Genomic DNA, 27,516 nt, shown 5'->3' with positions numbered 1-27,516 from the left:
TTGAAGTTTTAACGATGGCAGGCGCATTTGGAGGTGATCTTTTCTCAGTTTTCGACGATAATGCTGACGATAAAAAGTCAAAAAAGCAGAAGGGGCACACACAAGAGTCTTCTGATGGACGAGAATTAAGGTTCGATTTGATCTGTTGTAATTAATGCTCCAAATTGTGTTCGTTTTCGTTGTGTATTTGTGCTGACTTGTTGTACGTAACTCAATTGTATTGCAAATTGTGTAGCATCTATTTAGTGAGAAATTACAATTGTTTTAAAGGCAGTGGTAATTACTCAAAATAATTATTACCATAAAACCTTACTTGGTAACGGGTAATGGGGAGCTGTTGATAGTATAAAACATTAGGAGAAACGGCTCCCTCTAGTCTGAAGTAACGTAGTTTTTAAAAAAAAATACGGAAAAGTTTTCTGAATTGTGTGACTGATGTGTTCAATTTCAGTATTTTGGCATGTTTAGGTAGTCTGTCACTGTCTCAGTGACATGCGTGTGCGAACACACATGCCTCCCCACTCGTTCACACGCGCGTACTAACCGGCCCCGAAAAAAAGAGCAAAATACATACCAAGCCATAGCTTGAGAAACGGCTCCATCAGCTTTGGTGAGTGAAGTGTCAGAGTTTTTGAGAAAGAGGTAATTTCTCACTCAAAATCAAATAGTAAAACAAAAATTAAAAGACTTCAGTTCAACCAGGCCTAAGAAGCCTTTCATATGCATCTGAAAGCACACACATTTTAAAGTGCAGCAAGGGTGCCTTTTCTTTCATTGTTTTCTTGCGACTTCAATGACCAATTAAGTCAAAATTTTCACAGGTTTGTTATTTTATGCATATGAATGATGGGATTTCACTAGTATAAAACATTGTGAGAAACTACTCTCTCTGAAGTAGCTTAGTTTTTAAGAAACAGTATGGACATTTCGAAACGAATACTCTGCTTGTTTTCCTGCAGACGAGCTTAGAGTATACTGTTCGAAACGTTTAGACCACACCGGCTCTTCTGAGAGCCAACAGTCACACATAAGAGATAATTACTGTAACTATCTCTGTAATTTACACATAGTTGTACCCGCAAGTTACCTATTTATTTATAGTTTCTTTTTATCCACACCATGCAAAGCTTCAAACAATTTATTAACAATTATTTTATTTTTTCTTTAGTTCGGTCGGAGATCAAGAAAGGAAACGCCCCCAGTCAGAAGATCATGAAGTTCCCGACTATTCCACAGGAAAGAAGCCCAAGCTGGCTCTAACAGCTGATGAACTCAAGTGAGTCCAGAAACAAGTCCACTCTCACAATGGCTTTCGTTATATTTGTGGTTTTCATATCAATGATGTATGAATATTCATAGGGTGTGATTGTCGCGTGGTTTACAGCATCAAGTTCAAGTTCAGAGTGTGGGTTCGGTTGTCCAGGTTGTATACTCCCAAGGGAGCTAAGAAAAATTGAAGGAATGTTATCGGCCCAATGACCAGGGCACTAATGAAAAAGGAAGTCCCAGAAACCTTGCAGGAAAATACTGAAAGTTAAAGCGTCACGAGTGTCACTGAATAACAGATACGAGTGCTACATAAAAAGCCACTAATAATACTATTATTATTATTATTCAATATTTTTGCTGCCATTGTATACTCCCCAGGGAGCTGAGATGGTTTTTAAGGAATGAATTAAATGGCCCAGTGACCAGGGGTAATAATGATGGAAGCGCTTTGAGACGCCCTTCGGGTGTGAAAAGCACAATATAAAAACTGGTTATTATCATTATTATTTTATTATTACCTAACCTTCTAGTCTGGCGGAGATCTTACCCCAAGTCCGTAGTATGACAGTGGAATCCCCTGACGGATGCAATCATGAGGTTGCCATACCACACGATGAGGAATACATCCCGCTCAAACCAACAGGAAACAAGGCTGCTAAGGTAGGAATTCAGTTTACAATTGTTGCACGCTGTGACGGGGTCCATGGCGTTTTGTACACTGAGGGGTAAAATGGCACCCGAGGCGAAGCCGAGGGTGCCATTTTCCCTCGAGGGTTTACAAAACCCATGAACCCCAGTCACAGCGTGCAACAATTGTTTTGTTATACCTTGGTAACATTATTATTCCTCTTCTCAAAGTTCTGTTGCCATCTTCAAACATAATTACGACGGACTAATCATTGTTTAATAAGCAGACGAACAAGAAACAATTCCCTCTAACCATTGGTTGTTTCATACGCAGCGCTGGAAATCCACCAACACTGGGAACGATAAAGTACATCACTTTTCATGTAACCCGGCCCGTCGAGTAAGCCATGTAACATGCGTATTTGTTGCACGGCACATGATTGGTTCTCGACCAATCAAACTTCACAATTTGTACAGAGGTATAACAATGATCTTTGTACTTCGTGTTCATTGGTTCATAAATGGTACTCGCGCTGCGTCAAAGGGGGATTCTTACACTAGTTTTAATCAAACATAATTAAAAAAAGAAACAGCATTGTGACACAGGGTTTTATTTTCTGGAACAATCTTATACTCTGTTCACACATAGACGCCGCTTCTACTTTGTTGGAAAAGTGGCCGAGAGCGTGGCCAATTGTGGGCCAAACGTTGGAGGATCTCCATGAGCGTGGTTTGGATGGGGTGGGATCTCCCAGGTCGGGAAGCTGCACGCTCTCGGATTCCCCACGCTTATTTTGAACATGTTCAAAATAAGCGTAGCTGGGTCATAGCCAACAATGAGCGGGGAAAAGTCGTATCAATAAAGTTGGGCGGAGTCTTCAATTTGCAAAATTGCTTGATTTTGCGGCGATCATACCTCGACTTGATAACTTTTTGAGATCGGGGTGATTGGCATAATCTTCGTAAGGTTCTGGATCTCAAGAAGACTCTTACACTCAAGTCTTTTACAATCAAACTTAAAGACACTGGATACTATTGGTAATTGTCAAAGACTAGTCTTCACAGTTGCTGTATCTCAACATATGCAGAAAATAACAAACCTGTGAAAATTTTAGCTCAATCGGTCGTCGAAGTTGCGAGATGTTAATGTAAGAAGAAAAAACACCCGTGTGGCACCATGGTCATACGAAGTTGTGTGCTTTCAGATGCTTGATTTTGAGACCTCAAATTCTAAATTGAGGTCTCGAAATCAAATTCGTGGAAAATTACTTCTTTCTCAAAAACTATGTCACTTTAGAGGGAGCTGTTTCTCACAATGTTTTATACTATCAACCTCTCCCCATTACTCGTAAGCAAGAAAGGTTTTATGCTAATAATTATTTTGAGTAATTACCAATAGTGTCCACTGCCTTTAAACATCCTTTGTTGAGTGTATACTAAAATAACTTGTTTTTTATTTGTATTGAGCCTCTTGCATATGATTCTTAAAACTAATTGTATTTTTTGTTTAGGAGTATCCATTTATCCTGGATCCTTTTCAACGAGAAGCTTTAAAATGTCTGGAGAACCAACAGTCGGTCCTTGTCTCAGCTCATACATCGGCGGGAAAAACCGTCGTAGCTGAGTGAGTACTCTTGAATCCATCAAAATATATTCTCCTTTGTTAAACTATTTTTGTAACTTCACTCATTTGATAAAAATGTGGATTATTTTTATGAATCTACACTTGACTATGGAATCGTAAGTCCCGTAATGAATCTATACTTACATGTAGATTCGATACATTTCAACTTGAAATGACTGTCTATCCAAATTCATAGATAACAGTGCAAAACACAGCTGAAAACATAATTGTAAATTGATCAAAACATGGTACACTATTAGGCACTATCACAATATACTGTTGAATCCATCAAAATAGATTCTTCTTAGTTAAACTTTTTCTGTGACGGCGTTCTATGAATAAAAGTGTAGACTAGTTTCCTGAATCTACACTTAACTGTACACTCATTACAAACTAAAGTGATAGCTCAATTTTAAATTTCTGTCTTTCCAAATTGAAAGATAATACACAAAACACAACCAAAAACATGTTATACTTCAATTTCCGAAAACCTAATTGTAAACTGATCAAAACATGGTACTCGGCAATGTTGCAAGCACAATCAAAATATGATTATAAATTTTTCAAACTATTAAAAATGTGACCAAACATCATTTGACAAAGTACAAAGTTTTGGGGAAATAGTTTAAGTCAGAGGATAGCCTTCGGCTCGTACATTCTATCCATGAATCTACACTTTCTCATCCATTCTCCTTAACATAGTTTGGCACTATATAAATCCAGTTATTGTTATTATTATACAGATACGCTATTGCAATGTCTTTGCGGGATAAACAGAGAGTCATCTACACTACACCGATCAAAGCTCTGAGTAACCAGAAATATCGTGAGTTATACGAGGAGTTTCAAGATGTCGGCTTGATGACGGGAGATGTGACGATAAACCCCACTGCTAGTTGCCTCATCATGACAACAGAGGTCAGTGCGCCAGTTGTTTCTGAATACCAACTCATTTTAAAATGTTTTCAAACTAAAAGTAGACACTAAACTGACAACAATTTTGGGAAGTCCCTCGGTCCACTAAGCAGTGGTTGAAATTCCCCTGGTTACCCCAACCTACTCAGTGGCAGTAGATAATTAGCAGAACTAGGAGGTCGTTATAGACATACATGTAGCATGGTGAGGTATCAACATAAATTGGGTTCGTGGTAACGCCATGTGAGTATCTTGCCAGGTATATTAAATGTTCTTTTGAGAGCTTGTCTTGCTTTATATTGTACTATCGCGGAGTGGCTTTTCTGAATTCGGGAGACTTCTCAGCTCTGAAAATAACTGCCCTGCAGGAGGTAGAAAATCCGCCGGGACTACTACTTCTGCTCTGTTGCAATACTGACCTTATTGTTTGAAACTTTGCCTTTTAGATTCTGAGGAGTATGTTGTATCGAGGCTCAGAGATCATGAGGGAGGTGGCTTGGGTTGTATTTGATGAAATACACTACATGAGAGACAAAAGTGAGTAGAATAAACCAGGGTCCCTTAAGGCGCAGGTTACAATTGACCTACGTTTATCCCTCTTTTGTACTCGCAACGGGGAACTTTCTACGATATGTTGTAAGCAGGATTTGAAACTTTGCATGGTAGAAGTATAACTAAGGGGTTTGCGGTAACACCGTGTGAATATCTCTCTTCAAGTAGTGTTGATAATATCGATTTTTTGGGTTGAACAAAGAATTGACTAGAGTGGGATTCAAACCAACGACCTCCGGATTAATGTCCTGGCGCTCTACCAACTGAGCTATTAAATTAGCAGTGTCCCTATTTTGTCAATGTGTTTGTTCAGGGGTGCCAGTCAGAAGCCATACAACCGTTAACTGACGTGTAGCCGGGGATCACGCCCAAATTGTGATACAACCTGGGAAGTGGTAGTCAGGGGATCACCTTAAGGGAATGCGACTTTTGTTTCAGATATGATATCAATATAAACCACAAGGGAAACTGACCGGGTAAAATTTAAATATAATTTGTTTAAACCTTTTTTTTCCTTGTATATTTTCTAACAGACAGAGGAGTGGTATGGGAAGAGACTATTATACTTCTCCCCGACAACGTTCACTATGTTTTCCTGTCCGCTACAATACCCAATGCCAGGCAATTTGCTGAGTGGATATGTCATCTTCATAAACAGGTCAGTACACACAACAAAGTTGCAGTTTCAAAGAGCTACTTATGCACAACAAGAAGCTTAGCAACACAAATTTTGCTTACCATAATTAGGTTATCAGCCAAACTGACATGTCACGTGTACAATTTGTGACTGGTATTAAAGGCACTGGATAGTATGGGTAATTACTCGGAATAATTGTTAGCATAAAAACTTACTTGGTAACAAGCAATGGAGAGCTGTTGATAGTATAAAACATTGTGAGAAACGGCTCCCTCTGAAGTATGGAGTTTTTGAGAAAGAAGTAATTTCTCACTAATTTTTTTAAATTGAATTCAAGAACTCCGCTGAGGTCTCGAATTCAAGCATCTGAAAGCATACAACTTGTGCGACAATGGTATTTTATTCTTCCATTATTCGGCACCCCCGAACATAGATATTGACAAAATAGGGACACCGCCAATATAGGGCTAGAAAGCTCAGTTGGTAGAGCGCCGGCACGTTAATCAGGAGGTCGTTGGTTCGAATCCCACTCTAATCAATTCTTTGTTCAACCCAAAAAATCCTTCCATTATTCTCTCGCAACTATGACGACCAGTTGAGTTAAAATTTTCACACTAATTAAGAAGTCTGGTCTTTGACATTTACCAAAGGTGTCCAGTGGCTTTAAGTGTACTTTATCAGACCCAAAGTCATCATTTGAACATAGTTTGTTTTACTGTTACTCAATTCAAAAATGCAAGGCCGTTGGATTTGTCAGGTCAAAAGTTTGCAGGCCTGACACTAAAATGACTGGACTCGGGCCTGTCGTCCGGTGTAAGAATCGCGCCTGTCGCCTTTAGATAGTCAGTTTTATTCCTTACAAAAACGAACTATTATTTGTTCTCCCCTGGTAGCCATGCCATGTCGTCTACACAGAGTACAGACCGGTACCCTTGCAGCATTACATCTTTCCTTCTGGCGGTGATGGTCTCCACTTAGTCGTTGATGAAAAGGTTTGAACCAAATTCAGTTCAGGAGAATGGATGAGAAAGTGTAGATTCGTTCGACTCGTACATTCTATCCATGAATCTACACTTTTAATTATATTCTCTGATTCAAACTACTTTCCCCCATTGATAATGTTACAGTTTCAATGCATTAGATTTCTCAATAATAAGTGTGGACTCGTTGGATTACTCATGCCCTACATACTCGTAGTCAATTCTAAACTACTAGTCATCATTCACTTGTAGTACGATGTTCTTATACAAAATCATACTTTATAGTGCTTGCAACATTATCAAGTACAAGGTCAGTTTGCTCAGTTTACCATTGTGTTACTATAGTGAATTTTTTACTGGAAAATGTTTTTTGTAAATTGAAACATAACATGTTTTCTGTTTTCTGTTTTTTTTTTTTTTTTTTTTTTGCACATCATGTTATCTTTCAAATTGGAAGGAAAGTCATTTTCAAGTTGAACTTGTAGATTCGCTATGAAACTACAGTGAAGTGTACATTCACAACAAATATACAGTTAATGGTAGATTCATAACGAGTCTACAGTGACGTGTAGATTCCTAACGAATCTATCAAGTAGGTGTAGATTCATTTGTTGAGTGTAGATTCATAATAATAATCCACATTTTCATGAATAGAGTGATGTCACAGAAATAGGAAAATAACGAGTAATCATTAATCACGCAGTCCATGGCTTCCCACCAATCTACTTGCAGAATTCGATCCAAGTATATCAACCCTCTCGCAAACTAAAATCATCACACTCTGTTACTTCAGGTTTCTTGATCGCGACACTGTTGGGGTGATCACAGCTTTTTTTTGTTTTATTTATTCACTGTATCTCATGTTCTTTATCGTGTTCAGGGAGAATTTCGGCAAGATAACTTCAACTCAGCGATGTCTGTCTTGAGAGACGCTGGTGATGCGGCCAAGGGAGATGCAATGAACAAAGGACGGAAAGGAGGAACAAAAGGTAGAACAGTGACCTCTTCATATTTATTTTCCCAATCTGCTATCTTAAATATGCCAGGTCAATTTGTTTTAATTTAAATTTGTGTTTTTATAGTTGTGAGAAAGTTTTAAAGTTTCGTTCAAGGCGATTGCACATAGCGTGCTCTGGTTGGCCACGCCACTTACAACTGTATGATTGGTTGCAGGTTGGCTCTGTATCAAATCCGATTGGTCAATGTAGAAGTTTGAATAACACCTGGCTGTCTGCCAATTCAAATTTCTTCCTCAGGTCCCTCCAACATCTTCAAGATTGTGAAGATGATCATGGAACGCATGTTCCAGCCCGTCATCGTCTTCAGCTTCAGTAAGAAGGAATGCGAGGCGTACGCCATGCAGATGTCCAAGCTAGACTTCAATAGCACGCAGGAAGAGAAGAAACTTGTCACGGAGGTCTTCAATAATGCCATCGACTGCCTGTCGGACGAGGACAAGAAATTACCACAGGTAGGTTGATTGAATTTTTGAGATATAAGACCTAATCCTTAAGCACCATGTAATGGTTTACAAGGTGCTGTGGCTCAATATCCAGCCAGGAACATCGGGGCGAACCCCTTCTATTTTCGATAAGTGCACTGGGTTCTTTTGTATGCGTTTACACAACACATGGGACCAACGGCTTTACGTCCCATCCGAAGGACGAATCAATGGTTAAGTGTCTTGCTTAAGGACACAAGTGTCACGGCTGGAGATTCGAACCCACCCTCTGCTGATCAGAAACACCAGAGTTTGAATTCGGTGCTCTTAACCGCTCGGCCACGACACTCCCACAAATATGTTTGGCCAGGATTGTGCGAATCTCATAGCCTTCTTGTTTGCGGCCATCGGGTCTTCAACGCAGCACTGCTTCACAAGGGCTGGGCATCGTAGAAATTGTGGCACAGATAATAATAATATTAATAATTTTGGGGGAAAATCATCCTTACTCACAGCTAAGAGCTGAATTGCGAAGGATGCGGCTGCAATGTGTTCGAGGAGCTGGCATGCAAGGGCGTCTTTGGCTGCCAGCCACATCAACCTATTATGACCACGGAGCACGGCTAAGATCGAAAGTGTTTGATTTATCCCGAGGGAGGAAAACCGGATGGTCTGGAAAACCCTCTTGGTCAGCAGAGAACAAGTTTCTTGGCAAGTTCTTGGAACTTTTGGATTTAATAATATGTGACCCGCTCTGACGGAATGAGGAATGTCTAGTAAAGTTTCATTTCGTGTAATTTGACACCGAACATAATCATAACAAACAATTAATGAAAAATATTGAATTTTTTAATTTTTTTATTACTACACTTTTAGGTTGCCTAAATCTTGATTAAACTTACTATGGTCTTACCTTTTCGTCAAAAGATTACTAAAGATGTAAAAACAGACGATTTCTGAGCCATGTTCTTGACGTAATTATCCAAAAATGTTCCAAATCCCACGGGACAGACAGCGAACATTCATTGAAAACACCAAATTTGGCGAACTTTTCACACAACTTGCATAGCGCCACCAAGAGTACCATTGGAAAGCCAAAGATTAGAGGTGTCTAAATATAGCCACCAAAAACATGTGTCAACACTGAAAGGGGTTCAAAGGTCACCAAAGGCAAACCCTGTTTTATCAGCGACGACATCTCTCATTCATAAATCCGCGTCGCGAGATTTAGTATGGCTCACAGACCGAGGCGTTGTTTATCCATGCAGCGTGAGAGTCCGATCACCCGACCCGGTCTTGTTGCCATAGCTAGTTGCAGCGCTGGTAATACGACAATGTACACACGAACACTGCGCGGGTACCATGCACAAACTTTGCTACACGTACGACGTATGGAACAGTGGAATGTTTATCGAACGTTGGGAAAACAGTGTCTAATTTCCATCATTGTTTTGTGGTTTTTCAAGGTTGAATTGTTCCAAACCAAAATAATTCTGAATGTTAAAGGAATAATCTTTCAGTTAAACTTCATGCTGGGTAAGAAATTTCGCTAAAATCATGAGAAACATGCACAGGGAAATTGCGAATGTTCCCGGGTCTTCAAGCCGAGTATACCCGTGGGGGTTGATGCTATGCGCTGAGTGACAGCTGTCTTTACAATGTTTTGACTTGACGGAACAAAACTCGCATTTCAAGTTGGAAATATCAACGCAAATTGCTCTAAAATTTCAGGTAAACATTGTCAAACTTATTGGTGAAATTGTCTACACATTATAATCTAACTTCTCGTTGAGTTGTTTGTTCATTTTGGTAATTTTGTTTGCCTGACTACGGGGGGTTAAAAATTGATGTTTTCATTATCGTAAACAAAAATATTAATATTATTTTAATGAGTGTGTGAGACGTCGCGTTTTTTCAAATTAATTTTTATGGAGTTTGTGTTTTCCAAAACGGGTCGTAAAATTAAGCGTCAAGGGCGTCGAAAATTCCACATTGGTTCAGACAGGAAGGTCGTATGATCTTGATTTTTATTTCATTTAAAATATTAAGATTTGCTTGTTTGGAATATTATGAAATATGCAAATGTGAAATTCACTAGACAATCCTCATTTCGTTAGAGCGGGTCACATATTAGTATTTATTTTTCAGGTTGAAAATGTTCTGCCTCTGCTGAAGCGAGGGATTGGTATCCATCATTCCGGTCTCCTTCCCATCTTGAAGGAGACTATCGAGATTCTATTCGGTGAGGGGCTGATCAAGGCGCTGTTTGCTACCGAGACGTTTGCCATGGGACTTAACATGCCGGCTAGAACAGTCGTCTTTACAAACGCTCGCAAGTTTGACGGCAAAGGATTCAGATGGGTAGGTTCACTCATTATTTGGGTTTTCAAGCAGTGCTTAACCCCTCTTCAAACGGCTTTAGTAATTGGTTTTAAAAAATCACAAATCTCATTCTGTGTCACTCTGATAGATATGGTAAAAGTGCTATCCTGTATGTACCTCACTCTTAGAGCCTAAACTCTTTTTTTCCCTTTTTTTATTTTTGTATACTTACTTTTGTATGGTCCATTGTCATGCACTTGCTTTCCATTCTTTTATTGGTGTCATTTCTGTGTTTTTAATTTTTTTATTTTGTTTGTGTATAATAGTAAGTATTGTTACTTCTTGATGTTCCTTGATTTTGGAGTAGGTCTTTCATTGCTTTTGTGCATCTAATATATTTTTTTAACATACTGTTTGTTCTATTGTCATTTAAAATAAATTCGGCCTCTGGCCATAACCTTTGATTTTGTTTAAATAATAAAAAAATTAAAAAAATAAAAAAAATATAAAAAAATAATGATAATAATAATAATCTACAGCTCTCGTCCGGTGAGTACATCCAGATGAGTGGGCGTGCCGGTAGGCGTGGCTTGGATGACAAAGGCATTGTCATCTTAATGATAGATGAAAAGATGAGTCCTGGAGTAGGCAAGACCATCCTTCAGGTACGGCCAAGATTTCATTTCAACTGTTCTCAAAATATTTTTGGTTGTTTTTAAAGGGGTTTGGGTACTTTTTGTACGACACAAAACACAAATGTCCACAGATTTATATTAAACTTAATGAAAGGTAGGGGGCGTCCTTTAAAAAATTACTTGCTGAAGTGCTGTTGTTTTTGAGAAATGAGTAAAGCAACTACACAAAAATATTTTTTTCCAGGAGACAAAATTATTTTAGCATTATTTCCTGAAAACATTGCTGTGTGATTCTCACTTTTTCTCAAATACTTATTTTCTCAAATAATTATATTACATACATCTTCATTCAAAGTGAGTAGGGAATAATGTCATTGCCAAAGACTGGATCTAAAAAGGGTATCGAAACCCTTTAAAATGGAAGTTTTTAAATCGTAATTTCTTTGTCTGAATCTTTTCTTCCAGGGTCTTCCAGATCCATTGAACAGTGCATTCCATCTGACCTACAACATGGTGCTGAACCTCCTCAGGGTTGAAGGCATCAACCCAGAGTACATGCTGGAGAAGTCATTTTACCAATTCCAGAACTATGCTGTTATACCAGAGCTATTTGACAGTGAGTACCAATTCATGTCTGACCTCATTCGTTCATCATTCTCTGCAACTTCCATAAATAATTGAGTTCAAATTTTCACAGGTTTGTTATTTTATGCATGTTGAGACACACATCAAGTGAGAAGACCTGTCTTGGACAATTACCAAAAGGTGTCCAGTGCCTTTAAGCCAGCAGATTCAGCTATCTTATTTTTTAGTTTTGAATCTTAATTCTCTGTTCATAAATACCTAAGACAGTTTCGCTATTCCTATTGGTGGAGAGCTCATCACGTGGGGGTGTTTAAACCTTTGGTAATGACCAGTGATTACAACCGGTTGTGAGCGGATACTCTGCGCTAGTCTTGGTGCAAGACGTTTCTTGTTACGGGCGATGCGGGCGCTGTCAGTGATCTGGCCTCGCTGTGAAAGGAAAACAAGAATGTGTTGCACCAAGACTGTCGGAAAAAGGCTTCTCAGTCATAACAATGCAACACACTGTCGTCGTACATGTACATACAGAGCTCAAGCACGTCTGAAACGGATAAGTTTGACACAGTTTCTTACTTTATTACGCCTTTTAACCAAAAAGGCATTTATGAATGGGAATAAAAGAGTAGTGACTCGTTCTTTAACGGCCATTTAAAACCTTGCAGGGTCGTTGCCCCACACGGCAACGCCTCTGCCTGTTTTAAACGGCTGTGAAAGAACTCGTCGCTACACTTTTATTCCCTTAGTCGTTGAGTCTTGAGTCTTAATTTGAAATTTTGATTGCCGACTTGCAGAGTTAAAAAGACTGGAAGATGAGTACAACAAGACGGACATACCACAGGAGGAGAGCGTGGAGGCGTACTACAAGATCAGACAACAGCTCAACAAGCTTGGCCGAGAGATTCAATCATTCATCACCAAACCCAAGTACTGCTTGCCGTTTCTACAACCTGGTAGACTTGTGCAGGTAATGAATATTCATTTGTAGGTGATGTCACTGTTAACAGCCAATCATTGACCTTCATTACACTTGTTCAGATAATGAATATTCATGTATGTGATGTCACTGTTGACGTCACTGTTAACAACCACTCATTGCCCTTTCTTTACACTTGTGCAGGTAATGAATGTTCATGTATAGTTGATGTCACTGTTAACAGCCAATCAATACCCTTGTCGTGGCCTAGTGGCACCAGACTCAAACTCTGGTGTGTCTGATCAGCAGAATGAGGGTTGGAATCCTAGTCATGACACCTGTGTCCTTGAGAAAGACACTTAACCATGATGCTTCATCTTTTGGATGAGACGTAAAACCCTTGGTCCCATGTGTTGTGTTATGCATGTAAATGAACCCAGTGCACTATCGAAAAGAGAAGGGGTTCGCCTGGTGTTCCTGGTTTGATTGGCAGCATATTGCACCACAGCACCTTGTAAACAAGTAGTGCTATCTAAATGGAGTAGGTCTCATAATTCAAACCTAGTCGCACGTACCTTGCAGGAAAATGCTAAGTGGCACTCAGAAACAACCGTATTAAACGCCTTATGAATGTTGTGAATTTTTATTTATCATTTATAACAACAATCAGATCAATCAACCTGTTTGTTTTATGGGATGTCTTGGCCGAGCAGATAAGAGCACCGAACTCGAGCTCTGATGTTTCTGTTCAGCAGAGTGTGAGTTCGAGTCCCAGTTGTGACACTAGTGTCCCTGAGCAAGACACTTAACTATAATTGCTTCTTTCCACCTAGGGGTAAATGGGAACCTGTGAGGACAGAGTTGGTTCTTGTGATTGATTTAGTCGAGTAGCACATTTTTTTGCACAGGCTGTATACTCCCCAGGGAGCTGAGATGGTTTAAGGAATAAAATAAATGGCCCAATGATCAAGGGTAATAATGTTGGAAGCGCTTTGAGATGCCTTTCGGGTGTGTAAAGAGCTACATTAAAACAATTATTATTATTATTATTATTATTAAAATGCAGGTGAAGAACGAAGATGATGATTTTGGATGGGGTGTCGTCATCAACTTCCGTAAGAAGGCCAATCAGAAGATGAGTAGCCCAAAAGATGACTCTCTGGTCTACATCGCTGAGATTCTCTTAAATTGCTCAAAGGAGAGTGTCAAGAACTCCGTGACGGATTCGGCCAAACCACCCAAGGAAGGAGAGAAGGGAGAAATGGCTGTGAGTTTATCAGATTTGTAATAATGATAATTATAGCGCTCTGGTCTGTCACTCAGTTGCGCTCAAGGCACTGCCACATTATGACCTCGGGGCTTAATTTCATAAAGCTGCTCAAGCAGGCAATTTTGCTTACCAGTTTTGTGCTTAGCACAAATAACCAGGATACCAGTCAAAGATGGTGCGTTTGACATGGTACTTTGGCTGGTAACGTCATTCTGGTAAGCAAAAAGAAACATTAATTTTTCTAAGTCAAACATTCATTAGCTAATTTTGATCTGCTTTTTTTTTCAATTTTGTATGCATTCTTTAATTAAATGACCTTTTGATCATTGCAAATATGAAATTACCATTAATTAGTGGCCGCATAGTTCTGAGGTGAAGATATTATGAGGAAATAGAATTAGCTGTTGCAAAAAACTTACCCTCCTTGTCATCTCCCTATTGACCCAAATCACCTGACGTCATCAGAATAATCTTGCACGTGCCATATTGGTGGGCAATGTCACTGTGCGTTATTCAGTGAAGTGCGCCGTTAACACGTAAACCTATTGCAAACCAAAATGGTGAGCGTGGCACGGTCGCCGCGTGTGACGTGCGTGCAAGGGGTCAATTCCTTGTTTACCCTTACTTTTTCTGTGTGCTTCCTGACTCTCACTCTCTCTATTCATGTGTTTCAACTTCACTGTTTTTGTTACATTTATTTACCTGTTGATGTTTGTTGTGTTGTCATTCAGCCTTTGAGATAGACTCTGCTAGGGTAAGAAACGTCAGGCTATTAACTACTTTTGTGCCGACTATATTATCTAAATGTGCGACTTATGAAATCGATGTCTGCTTTTTCCTGAAAGGTCGTTCCTGTTCTGTTGAACTTAATCACACATCTGAGTAGTGTCCGGTTGTACTTACCCAAAGATCTCCGTCCGATAGATAACAGACAGAGTGTCGGCAAATCGATACAGGTAAGTTATAAGATAGGGTACTAGGGGAGAATGGTTTAAAGCCATTATACCCTTTCGGAACAGAAACAAAAATAAAAGTTCACAGATTTACAAATAACTTACAGGGTTTACAGAAGGTAATGGTGAAAGACTTCTCTTGAAATATTATTCCATGAAATGCTTTACTTTTTGAGAAAACATTAAAACAATTATCAATTTTCGATAGCGAGAATTACGGATTTATTTTAAACACATGTCATGACACGGCGAAACGTGCGGAAACAAGGGTGGGTTTTCCCGTTATTTTCTCCCGACTGGGATGACCAATTGAGCCTAAATTTTCACTGGTTTGTTATTTTATATATAAGTTATGATACACGAAGTGTGGGCCTTTGAACAATACTGTTTACCGAAAGTGTCCAATGGCTTTAAGTAGAAACATTGCTGAAGCCCCCATCACACTGAACTTGTTCGCACTCCGTTCTGAATAAGTACAGCCAAACAAGGTTAAAGACACTTGACATCATTGGTAATTGTCAAAGACGAGTGTTCTCACTTGGTGTATCTCAACATATGCATAAAAAAACAAACCTTTGAAAATTTGAGCTCAATTGGTCATCAAAGTTGCGTGATAATAATGAAAAAAGAAAAAACACCCTTGTCACACGAAGTTGTTTGCTTTCAGATGCTTGATTTCGAGACCTTAAAATCTAAACTTGTGGTCTCGAAATCAAATTTGTAGAAAATTACTTCTTTCTCGAAAACTATGTCACTTCAGCCTCTCCCCATTGCTTGTTAATAGCAATTGAGGTTTTATGCTAATAATTATTTGAGTATTTACCAATAGTGTCCACTGCCTTTTAATGTGATACAATGTTTGTAGTTTGCCAGATTTTTTGTCTCTATCACTATTAAGGAGAAGGCATTTAAAATGTTTGTGTGTTCAACAGGAAATCTTGCAGTGCATATTTAGGCTATTGTTAAATTGACATTCAAGACTCATTTTTCCATCACGATCGGGAATTTTCATAAGTATATGTTGTTATTTTGAAATTCACATTGTTGTTCTTGTACTGTTGACTAATGTTTTATTCAATATTTTTTACTGTTTCTGCGAGATATTACTTTTGATTGAAGATCTTTTGATCGATAAATACTGTTATACCTGTATTATTAATTTCTGTTTCCTATTTTGTATTTATAGAAAATTCAATATGCATCTATTTTTGATGAATGTATTTTTTTCTATACAATGTATTTTTGATGTGTATTTTATATTTTATGTAGACTTTTTGGACATCATTTTATCTGTAAAAAGTGTACTTATAATTCGGCCTCTGGCAGTGATGATGTTTTAGCATCTAGAAATCTTCGTTCTATTAAGAAAAAATTGTTTGTTATTCAACCAGTTTTGACCAAGTCATAGGGTGAACGCAGCTTCACTCACACTGCCTCAACCTTATTGCGCATTCGTTCGAAATATTTGAAATATATTGATTACATTAATAAGGTTAAGGTTGCTTCAAAGACGCACTTGTTTAACGTTTTTAATTCATGCATTTTTGTTTGATACCCAGTGCATTGCGTATCTTGTATTTGTATTTCGACGTTTGTAATTTCTCCACAGCGCATAGGGACATGTTTGAATACTGGCTGTGGCTGCTGAATGCGCAGTAGCACCTTGTAAACCCTTACAAGGTGCTACATAATTGAGTCTCAGAATTCATAACTTCTTTGTGTATAAATGTATATGCTAAGGGCCTTGAGTAAACACTTTGATATTATTCAACTATACTTGTTATTATTGTTATGTGTTATGCGCTATATTAATATGGTTAATTATTATTATTGTTATTATTATTAATAAATTATTTCAATCAATTAATTCCTTATGACTTTGTTATTTCTCAGGAGGTACAGAGAAGATTTCCAGACAGTCTTCCCCTGTTGGATCCAACCGAAGACATGGGCATCAAGGATGAAGTTTTAAAGAGGGTCGTTGAGGTAGGGTAGACGTTGCCTCAATCGCGCAGGAGAATAATGAAAGAAAAGACACCCTTGTTGCACAATTTTGTGTGCTTTCAGATGCCTGAAAAAGGTTTCAGGTCTGAAGTCTTTAAATATTTGAGTGAAAAATTACTTCTTTCTCGAAAACTATGTTACTTCAGAGCGAGCCGTTTCTCACAATGTTTTATACTAAAAACAGCTCTCCATTGCCCGTTATCAAGTACCTTTTTATGCTAACAATTATTTTGAGTAATTACCAAAGGTGTCCAATGCCTTTAATACTTTAAAGGGCAAACCCCTTAGCCTTTCTTGAAACTCTTCAGCTTGACTATCTCAACATTGAGTAATTTCTCTTCTACCGATTGACATTTCTTTGCAGAAAGTTGAAGCCTTCGAGGAGAGAATGTACAGCCATCCGTTGCATAAGAGTCCAGAACTGTCTCGTTTGTACGGCCTGTATGAAGAGAAAGCAAAGGTATTGGCTTAGTTTTGTAAAATAAACAAGTTTTTGGTAATGGCGAGAATCCCATCACTGTGAATAAAGATGTATGTAATATAAGTTACCTGACGAAGTTTCAGCCTCATTAGTTGTCAAGTTTTAACGGAAAAAAAATCATAACTGGTTAGTGGGTTTTTACATGCTAAAATAAATATCGTCTCACTGAGACAAAAATTATTTTTTTGACTTGTTTCACTCATTTCTCAAAAGCTTTCTACTGTCATTATCTTCAACACCGTGTAAGTTTAATGTAAAATCTGTGGACATTTTGAAAAAGTACCCGAATCCTTTAATGTGCCGCTGCTCTAATAATAGTAATAATAATAATAATAGTGGCTTCATATATAGCGCACGTATCCAGCACTACGTGACGCTCAAGCCGCTTTAACATTCAGTAGTTTCCTGCAAGGTATGTGGGACTGCGTTTTAAATATGAGATCTACTCCTTTTACATAGCACCATGTAATGGTTTAGAAGGTGCTGTGGCACAGTATGCTGCTAATCAAACCAGGAACACCGGAGGAACCCCCTTCTCTTTTCGATATTATTGCACTGGGTTCTTTTAAGTGCGTTACACAACACATGGGACCAACGGCTTTACGGCCCCTTGAAGGACATACTGCCCTAATGGTCGTGGTCTTGTTATTCTTGACAGATTGCTTCGGAGGTGAAGGCTGCTAAGCGAGAACTGAAACGTGCTAAGACAGTTATCCAGCTGGAGGAGTTGAAGTGTAGAAAGAGAGTTATAAGGAGACTGGGGTATGCCACAGTGGCAGATGTCATCGAGATGAAAGGACGAGTTGCTTGTGAGATTAGCAGGTAAGACTGGGTGTGGGTGAGGGTTGGGTGGGGTGGGGGTGTGGTAGGGCGGGGTGGGATGAGGTAGAGCGGGGTGGGATGAGGTAGAGTGTGCTAGGGTGGGGTTGGAGGAAGTGGGGTTGGGTTGGGTTGGGTGTGTGGTTGGGTTGGATAGGGTAATGTAGCTCACGCATCCGTTACTCATTGACGTTCAGTGTTGCTTGGGTTTGGTGTGGTATGGTGGGCTTGGATGGGGTGGGGTTGGGTTGGGTGTGCTAGGGTTGGGTGTGCTAAGGCGGGTTGGATGAGGGGGTGTGGTAGGGTTGGTTGGGGTGTGGTAGGGTTTGATGGGTGTGGTGGAAGCTGTGAATGGTCATTATCTTCTGATATGTTTATGATATTAATATAAAAAAAGACTATTTTTGATACTTTAATTAATCCTGCTCTCTCTATATATATGTAATTTGTTTTGGGGATGAGTTATATCCTTTGTCTCTGTTTTAACCTTGCTATTTGATTGTTTACTGGCTCTTGTGTAGTCTATCTTGTTTTGAACGATATATAAACTCTTACCATATTTGCTATGGTTTACTGTAACTCTTTGTGCATATAGTTTTAATTGCTTTTGTTCACGTATTGTATCAAGCACCCTGCTTTTGTGATGTGTTAACCTTGTAACCTTGTAAGGAGCCCAAGCCCAGGTTTGAGAAAGACCCCTGGGATTCCATTAAAACCTTTGCCTTAATTGTAACTAATTTGGTTTGGCCACCATCTTGAATAGATCCATTAGGCTCCGCCCACGGCACACATGTGATCAAGAACATGTGAGCCTCTCTAATGCCATTCTGCACAACTCTGCCGTGCGCGTCAAGCATACGCGCACGCATTTCAGACTTTTGGTTGTGCAGTGGGTTGTGATTGGTCAATACACAATGGGGCAGAGCTTAATGGATTGGTCTACTGCAATATGTCTAAGAAACAAATCAAGGAAGTTATAGTTAGTTTACATCTTTATGTTTGTTGTGTTATCGTTTAGCCTTTGTTGAGAATGACTCTGCTAGGGTCGAATTGTCAGGCCATTATCTACTTTTGCAAACAAATCAATTAATAAATAATTTTTTCCGAAACCAATCTTGAATTTTATTTTCGTGTCTTCCTTCATAGCGGGGACGAGTTGTTACTCACTGAGCTCATCTTCAACGGCGTCTTTAATAGCCTGAAACCAGAGCAGATCGTTGCACTACTTAGCTGCTTTGTATTCGAGGAGAAATCTAAGAACACGCCCAGGCTATCGGAGCAGCTATCGGGTCCCCTCAGACAGATGCAGGTAAGGAGAGATTGTACTAAAATGGTTTGATTTGATTTGTGATTTTTTTGTCCAGCTGTTTTTGCGAGTTACCTTTTCTTTTTTGTAACTTGACCCGGAGTTCGCAATTTTTTAGGCACTACAGCTGATTTCACGAAGCACTAGGATTAATCCTATCTCGAGTTAAGATGAGTAACTCATGCTAACTTAGGATGGGTGCAATGCGTCCTAACGTCTATGGATATGCAACTGAACTCGTCCTAAGTCTTAAGATTAATCGTAAGTTAGGAAAAGTTTGGTGAAATCGGCGGCTGGATATCTTTGGAAATTGTCAAAGAGCAACGTTCTCACTTAGGGTATCCCAACATATGTATGAAATAACAATTCTGTGCAAATTGGTCATCGATGTTGCAGAGAATAATTCAAGGAAGAAAAAAAACATTGTCACAAAAATTTGTTTGTTTTCAGATGTCTAATAAAAGACTGCAGGTCTGAAGTTTTTTAATAATTACGTCTTTCTCAAAAGCTGCGTTAACTTCAAAGGGAGCCTTTCCTCACAATGTTTTATACTATTAACAGCTCTCCATAGCTCGTTACCAAGTAATTTTTTATGCTAACAACTGTTTTGAGTAATTACCAATAGTGTCCAGTGCCTTTTGTTCAGAGGTCTGAGGTTTAAACGCTGCTCTCGTCAATTTGTCTTCTTTTACTCTTCTCAGGATTCTGCTCGTAGAATCGCAAAGGTGAGCGTCGAGGCAAAGCTACAAGTAGAGGAAGAGGATTACGTAGAGTCCTTCAAACCTCAAATGATGGACGTCGTCTTTGCCTGGGCTAACGGCTCAACGTTTGCTGAGATCTGCAAGATGACCGACGTGTTTGAAGGTAGGATCCAAACCAGAGCCAAGTTCATAAAGCTGTTAAGCAGATAATTTTGCTTAGTTAGTATTTATGTTAAGCAAGAATTGAGTGGGGTGCCAGTTGCATCAATGTAAACCGTTTTGATTACCTGTTTCTGCTAAGCAATATATTTCTGTGCTTAGCGAGTTTTTATACTTATATGCTTTATGAGTTGGACCCATGGCCAAATTTCATAAAGCTGGTAGTAGATAATTTTTGCTTGGTAAATATGTTTGCTAAGCGAGAAGTGTGTGGGGTACCAGTCGTAGCAATGTGAACTGTTTCAGCTCCCCTTCCAAACATTCCTCATCTCTTCCAACATCTCATTCTTACCTACTGTATCTCTTTATATTTATTCCATGCTTTGCCATTTAATGTACAATTTATCGTTCATCTTGACTGTTTTTGATGTATGAGATTTCTTACTTTGTACGTACATGTTTGTATTTTGAATATTTTTTGCTAAACAAATACTATTAAGAATAATATTTTTATGAACATCGTTCTTGTGATTTTATCAACTCTGTTTTAATTCCTACTTTTAATATTTTATTGCTTGTCTGCTAATTGTAAATGTTTCATGAGTGTTTCTTATAGATGTAGTTGCTGTTTTGTGTATTTTTGTAAAGCACTTACAGGCCTTGCATAAGGTTGCTTTATAAATGATTTTTATTTTTATTATTAATGTTATTATGTATGTGACTTGAAATTTTTCAATTGAAAATATGTGAAAACCACATTACTATTTCTGCTCATGGTTTTTTTCTGTATTGTAATGTTGTTGTTTTTTTAAAAAATTTTTTTTTTTTACAGTTCAGCGCTTTGAAACAGTGCTAAAGGGCGTTATAAATGCAATTAAGTTAAAATAAGTAAAGTTGTTTAAAATAAAGAGAAGTAGTTATTTCGGTTCAACCAGGTGAAAGCTCTTTTGGAATGAGTGTTAGCAGGAATGGAATTTGGTTTGGTCTTGATGTTTCAAACAGTGTCCTCATGAAACTAGCACAGTATACTATAAGAAATGTTACACCCAAACCAACAGCGTTTTTCAGAACCAATACTCCTCCCAAAAGATATTATAAGTTATCGCACTAGTGAGAGTGGAATACGGAAAAGTATAGCGCCGGATATGGGACGCAGATGCACTATATTTGTCCGTATTGTCAATAGTGCGTGTGTGATATTAAATTTACCTTCAAGCAAACTTCAAGCAATGCATGCGACGATCAGAATTTGACACAGATTGCCACTTTTGAATAACACATGAATTTCTTATAAGCTGTACGTTTGCATAAAGCTTATAAAAGCGCAATATGTGGAGTTTGAACACACAATACGCAGGGTGTGATATGGGTGTGATACACTCCTTGTTGCTATGGACCGACCAATCAAAATCAAGCCTGCTTGAAGATAATTACACATGGTTATACCCACAAGTTTACTAGTTATAGTTAATTCTTATTCTTAAGTCACATAACTATTTTGTACAAACATAAACTCTCAAAGAAAAACTCAATCAGTTAATTTTGAAAAGTCAACATTGATTGACAGTGGAATTACATCACATTTAAATGTAGGATAGATAACAGACCAGGCCTAATATTAAAAGTATAGTCTTATTTCAAGACGTTACCTGATTCGTGCACTGTACTAATACTGTTTGTTTCATGTTGATGTGATTGGACAGGAAGTATAATCCGCTGCATGAGGAGACTAGAGGAGCTGATGAGAGAAATGTGCCACGCAGCCAAAGCAATAGGAAACACGGAATTGGAAAACAAGTTTGCCAGAGGTTAGTGATTCCATTAAATATGTTTAACAAAAAACCTTTTTGCCCAATGAAATGCCTAAATATCCTTATTAAAGGCAGTGGAACTATTAGTACTTACTCAAAATAATTATTAGAATAAAACCTTACTTTGTAACGAGTGATGGGGAGAGGTTGGTAATATAAAACATTGTGAGAAACGGCTCCCTCTGAAGTAACGTAGTTTTCGAGAAGATGTTATTTTCCACGAATTTGATTTCCAGACCTCAGAATTAGATTTTGAGGTCTCGAAATCAAGCATCTGAAAGCACACAACTTGGTGTGACAAGGGTGTTTTTTTCTTTCATTATTGTCTCGCAACTTCGACGACCTATCAAGCTCAAATTTTCACAGGTTTGTTATTTTATGCATATGTTCAGATATGCTAAGTGAGAAGACTGGTCTTTGACAATTACCAATAGTGTCCAGTGTCTTTAAGCAAAAACCCCTTTTTGCCTAATGAAATATCTTTCTCATGTCTTACTCTGACTGTGTGCCAAATTTCATACTTGTATCATTTTTTCCGAGATTGACAATTTTCTTAAATTTTTCCCCTGTTTTTTTTTCTCTCCAGGTATTGTGAAGATCAAGAGAGACATTGTATTTGCTGCTAGTCTTTATCTGTAAACAACACTCTGCAGATATAATGTTGAATTTTTAGCATGTTGACCAACAAACTTTGGTACACCATAATCCTTGACCAGCAGCCGATTTCACCAACTGCGTAAGTCCACTTGCGCAACATGTATGGCGTAAGTTGCGCCATAAGCCATAAAGTTTTGTGAAATCGGCTGCTGGCTCCATATATTACTCATTGTCTCTGGCTGTATCCCAATCGCTGGCTACAGCTGCGACTTTTGCTAAGGCTAAATACGTGCATATTTCAACGCATGATGACGCAGCAATCCACTAGTAGCCATAGCCCCAAACTGTCGGACATAGGACATGGCCGGAATGTTCCGAGAGCACACGAAAAGTTCTGAACCGCTGTAGAGGTTAGTTTTTAGTGCCTTCCCTAATCTAAGGCTGGTCCAAATACAGCGAATTCGGCTGCAGCTATGTGCGTTGGCTGCGATGACACCATGGAAAAATAGGAATTGTTTATGTTCCTGCATGTGAGAGTTGATTGTAATGATTTACCAGCTTTTTAAGTTATGATATTATTTAAAACATTTCATTTTACTGTGTCAGTCAAATTGTATGTTATAAACACTTTTATTCCTAAAGGTAAAAGCGTTTTAAAATTCTGGTTTTTTTTTAAAAAGGGTTTCATTTTTACGAAGGCTATAGGTCAAGGCATTGTTTGTTTGTTTGTTTGTTGTTTGACGATTTACCCAACATGGAACTCGGGCAAAGCTACCACAAAGGGGTATATTCGCTAAGCTAGTAACAGCCAGTCTCTTTCAGACAAACATTAGTGATTATTATTTGCAAATTATATGGCAATTCAGTAAATAGATGGCAATACTTATTCTAGTAACTGTGAACTCAGCGGTTAGCTTGGTCAGATTCGAACCCAAGACCTTGCGATTGCAAGTCCTGCAGTCTAACCACTGGACCACGGTGAAAAAATATACTTATTCTAGTCATTGTGAAATCAGCCATTAGTTTGGTCAGATTCGAACCCATGATCTTGTGATTGCAAGGCCTGCAATCTAACCACTTGAACATAGTATTATGATTTTAAAAAATTGTACGTGTTTAACAGCAACAGCTAGGAAAATTTTGAAATATATAAAGGAAAGGTACAACAATGTATTTTGATGGAATATTTTCAATGCTCTATGGAATTGTGAAAATTAAAATCCAACTTTTTCTTTGCCGACTTTTTTAGGACGAATAGACTTTTAAAGCATTGAAAAAGGTAAAGAGTTTCAGTTTTCAAAATTTTAATTTGAGAATTGTTACAGCAGTAGCGCTTCTGAGATTGTGTATTCCTAGCAGGATTTTTTTTCCTGCATGAATTCGCTCAGGATTTTCAGCGACAACTCAAAAACACAACCAAAATTTTACTTGTTAGTTTTATCGTATGCATCTACATTAGTGGGTGTGTTCGTTTAGCTTCCCTGGGTATACCCCGCGGTGCTCACTCGGGTGAGCCCCTGACAAGAGCTAAACGAACGACCACTCACCGCTCTCGTAGTGACGTCATGCACCTGGGGCCAGCCCCCAAGTGACCCGGGTGATCCCCTGGATCGACGTCAAAGCTATCCGAACGCACCGGGGGCAGACCGGGGTCGACCCAGGGAAGCTAAACGAACGCACCCTATATAAGATTGAAACAACCGAACGGTTCCCCAAAACCCAAAGTATACTTTGCCTTTGATAACCATTTTGTAATTCATTCATTATTGAGCTTTTCAGTCTTAACCGGTACTCGGTCATTTGTTAATTCCAGGTTGTTACCAATGTTGTACCTTGCATTTTACAGGAAATGTTTGCCTATCGGGGGAAGATATTTTGACAAGTTATACATGTACATTAGTCAAACTGTAAATAAACTTTATGATAAATAAATAATTCCCTTTCTTTGTGGTTTTTTTCCTGCTTCCTCGTTTTCATTGTATAGTTTCATTATATATTTTTTACAAACATGAAACTTTATTTATTGTTCACAGGTACAATGAAACAAAAAAACAGGGATGAGTTATTTCAGATTTTTATCTGCATTTAGACTTTTGTATTCGTCTGTCTGGCTGGTGAAAACAGGTGACTGTGATTTTCTTAGGGTGTCATGTCATGTGTAGGGTGGCGTGGCCGAGTGGTTAAGAGCATCAAATTCAAGTTCTGGTTTTCAAGTCATCAGTGTGTGTGTTTGAATCTCGGTCATGACACTTGTGTCCTTGAGCAAGATACTTTACTATAATTGCTTCTCGTCACCCAGGGGTATAAATGGTTACCTGCGAGGGTAGAGGTTGGTATTGTGTATGAAAAAGCCACTAGCGCCATGTGGCAGCTCAGGGCTGTATACTCCCAAGGGAGCTGAGAAAGATTATTGGCCCACTGACCAGGGCACTAATGAAAAGCGCATAGAGAGGTTATTGTGAAATGAGCTTTATAAATATAAATATTTATTTTTATTTTTATGCAAGTCGCCAAACACACAAGGCCTGAAGGCCACTTGAAGGTGTGGGCTACAATTACATTTTTCCAGAGGCCGTTGCCACCTACTCCTAGGGCTGCAACAGGGTTACCCATTTTACCGTCCATATGGATGTAGGCTTTGGTATCATCAGTCCGAAGCCTGGCTGGTAGAGCAGAAAGCACTACCTCCCCAATTTTACGTAGCAAGTGTCACGACCGGGATTCGAACCCACACTCTGCTGATCAAACACCAGAGCTTGAATCCGGTGCTCTTAACCGCTTGGCCATGACACGCCACATTGTTAGGAAGGATTTGAAACATGTTGGAAGTATACACGCCACATTGTTAGGAAGGATTTGAAACATGTTGGAAGTATCAGGCAAGGATTTGAGGCATTGTACAATTGGTGAGGTATCAATATTTGGTTTGCAGTAACACCATGTGTGTATCTACTTTTGCCAGGTAGAGTTTGTTCTGTAGAGAACTGTCTTTTTGTATTCTACTACCGCAGAGTAGATTTAATGGATGTTCAGGAGACTTCTCAGTTCTGAAAAGAACCGTCCTGCTTTTTAACTATTACCTGCGGAAAGTATAGTAAATTGGCTGGGACTACTACTTTAGCTTATAGGATCGTAATTAACTGCACTAATGCGGAGTCAGTTCTTGAATTGGTCTCAAAGTTTCGACTAGCTTGCTCTAGTCATCGTCGGGAGACACTCAGGAGATTCATATTTAGTAGACAAAAAACCAACGGGCAGCACACTATTATTATTATTATTATTATTATAATAATAAACAATATGGATCCTGGTTTCAGAGCCTTTTGTCGGCAACGACTCACAAAAGACTAACAGAATTCTCATTGCGAAACTTCCTCTTTAGTACCTCCAAAATGAAAATGTTTTTATTTTTGTACAAACATTTGACCGTAATCATTTAATACAAAAACTACAAATGGTATGAAAGTATGATGTTTATCTATACATGAAAGAATATAGGTTTGTTTCTCTTTATAAATATCTACCTAGCAAATGTAGTATTTTTATCTACAGAAAAAAATGATTTTTTTTTTAACCAATATGGCTTGAAAGAAGTCTTTACAATTTTGTCACTCCAAACCAATACTTGTGTCGAGCACTGTATATATGAACTTTGTTATTACATTAGTACTGGCTGCTAATTACAGGGGCTATTTCCATAGAGCTGTTTAAAGGCACTAGACACTACTGGCAATTACTCAAAATAATCGAAAGCATAACAATTTGGTAACGAGCAATGGAGAGCTGTTGATAGTAACTATAATGTACGTTTATGCAAAATCTGAAGTAACAGTTTTTGAGAAAAAGTAATTTCTCACTAAAATATTTGAATTGAATTCGAGACTAAGCATCTGAAAGCACACAACTTCGTGTGACAAGGGTGTTTTTTCTTTCATTATTATCTCGCATCTTCAATGACCAATTGAGCTCAAATTTTCACAGGTTTGTTATTTTATGCATATGTTGAGATACACCAAGTGAGAAGACTGGACTCTTTGACACCTACCAATAGTGTCCAGTGTCTTTAAGCACAATGAGTGGTTCGAATCCTACCCGAGTAATACGCCTGTGATTTTGTTCACAGAACTCGGGAAAGTACTGAGTATACAGGTCTAACACATATCGGTGTACATGGGTAAAACCAAAATGAATATTCTATCCCGATGCAAATTTAACATCTTCACAATGAGACGCTAAGCACCATAAAATGTGCTTGCACAATGGGGTTACCAGCCAAAAAACCATGTCACATTCACCATATCTGACTGGTATCCTGCTAATTTTTGCTAAGCACAGCATTTGTATGCAAACAAATTCACTTCAGCCGAAATGGGCCCAGCTAATTTCATAGAGCTGCTTATGTACAAAATTAAGCTAAGCGCAAAACCATTTTCCTTACCTGCCAAACCACTATCTCATACATATTCATGGCAAATTATTTGAAAAACGTACGGCACTAAACTGCCACTGGTTTGTATACAATTTGCTATTAGTTTAGTAATGCACCAGCGATACACCTTTTTGTACTTTCTATAATGTAGCAAACCAAAATGCCAACGCACAAACAGAATGAAAACGAAACTAAAAATATTTCCATACTTTTTTGGGAACAATTGTGCATAGCTCAGGGGCAAACAAAGAATCACAAACGGAATCAGGAAGAAAAGCACCCAATTTAGCCCACACTTCAAAAAAGAATTAAATTAAATATCGCTGTTTCGTACTTTTGGTGGACTAATGCTGAAAATGTGACATAGCAATACTAGAGTAAGTCTGGTGAATTCTAATTGAGTATTCCTTTGTGACTGGATGGCATGGTACCAGACATCATTGAAATACAACTCGCAAATTGCCTAATAGACTATATCGAATATGA

General features: G+C 38.5%; 1 protein-coding gene across 1 annotated transcript; it reads left to right on the top strand.

Moving 5' to 3' along the window:
- On the top strand, positions 1 to 23,553 carry LOC117297574 (exosome RNA helicase MTR4-like). Its single transcript, XM_033780673.1, has 23 exons — positions 1 to 130; positions 1,169 to 1,276; positions 1,800 to 1,929; positions 3,408 to 3,520; positions 4,264 to 4,438; positions 4,882 to 4,972; positions 5,521 to 5,645; positions 6,518 to 6,616; positions 7,485 to 7,593; positions 7,861 to 8,075; positions 10,194 to 10,406; positions 10,907 to 11,032; positions 11,468 to 11,618; positions 12,379 to 12,551; positions 13,567 to 13,767; positions 14,616 to 14,726; positions 16,617 to 16,709; positions 17,092 to 17,187; positions 17,867 to 18,030; positions 19,174 to 19,336; positions 20,035 to 20,197; positions 21,897 to 22,001; positions 22,591 to 23,553. The coding sequence occupies exons 1-23, from the start codon at positions 15 to 17 to the stop codon at positions 22,641 to 22,643; spliced, it is 3,093 nt and encodes a 1,030-aa protein (XP_033636564.1). The 5' UTR covers positions 1 to 14; the 3' UTR covers positions 22,644 to 23,553.
- The last annotated feature ends 3,963 nt before the right edge of the window (positions 23,554 to 27,516 follow it).

This window comes from Asterias rubens, chromosome 12 (assembly GCF_902459465.1).
Source record: "Asterias rubens chromosome 12, eAstRub1.3, whole genome shotgun sequence".
Lineage (NCBI taxonomy): Eukaryota > Metazoa > Echinodermata > Asteroidea > Forcipulatida > Asteriidae > Asterias > Asterias rubens.
The sequence above is the reverse complement of the archived record's forward strand: the minus strand, read 5'-3'. Positions and strand labels throughout refer to the sequence as shown.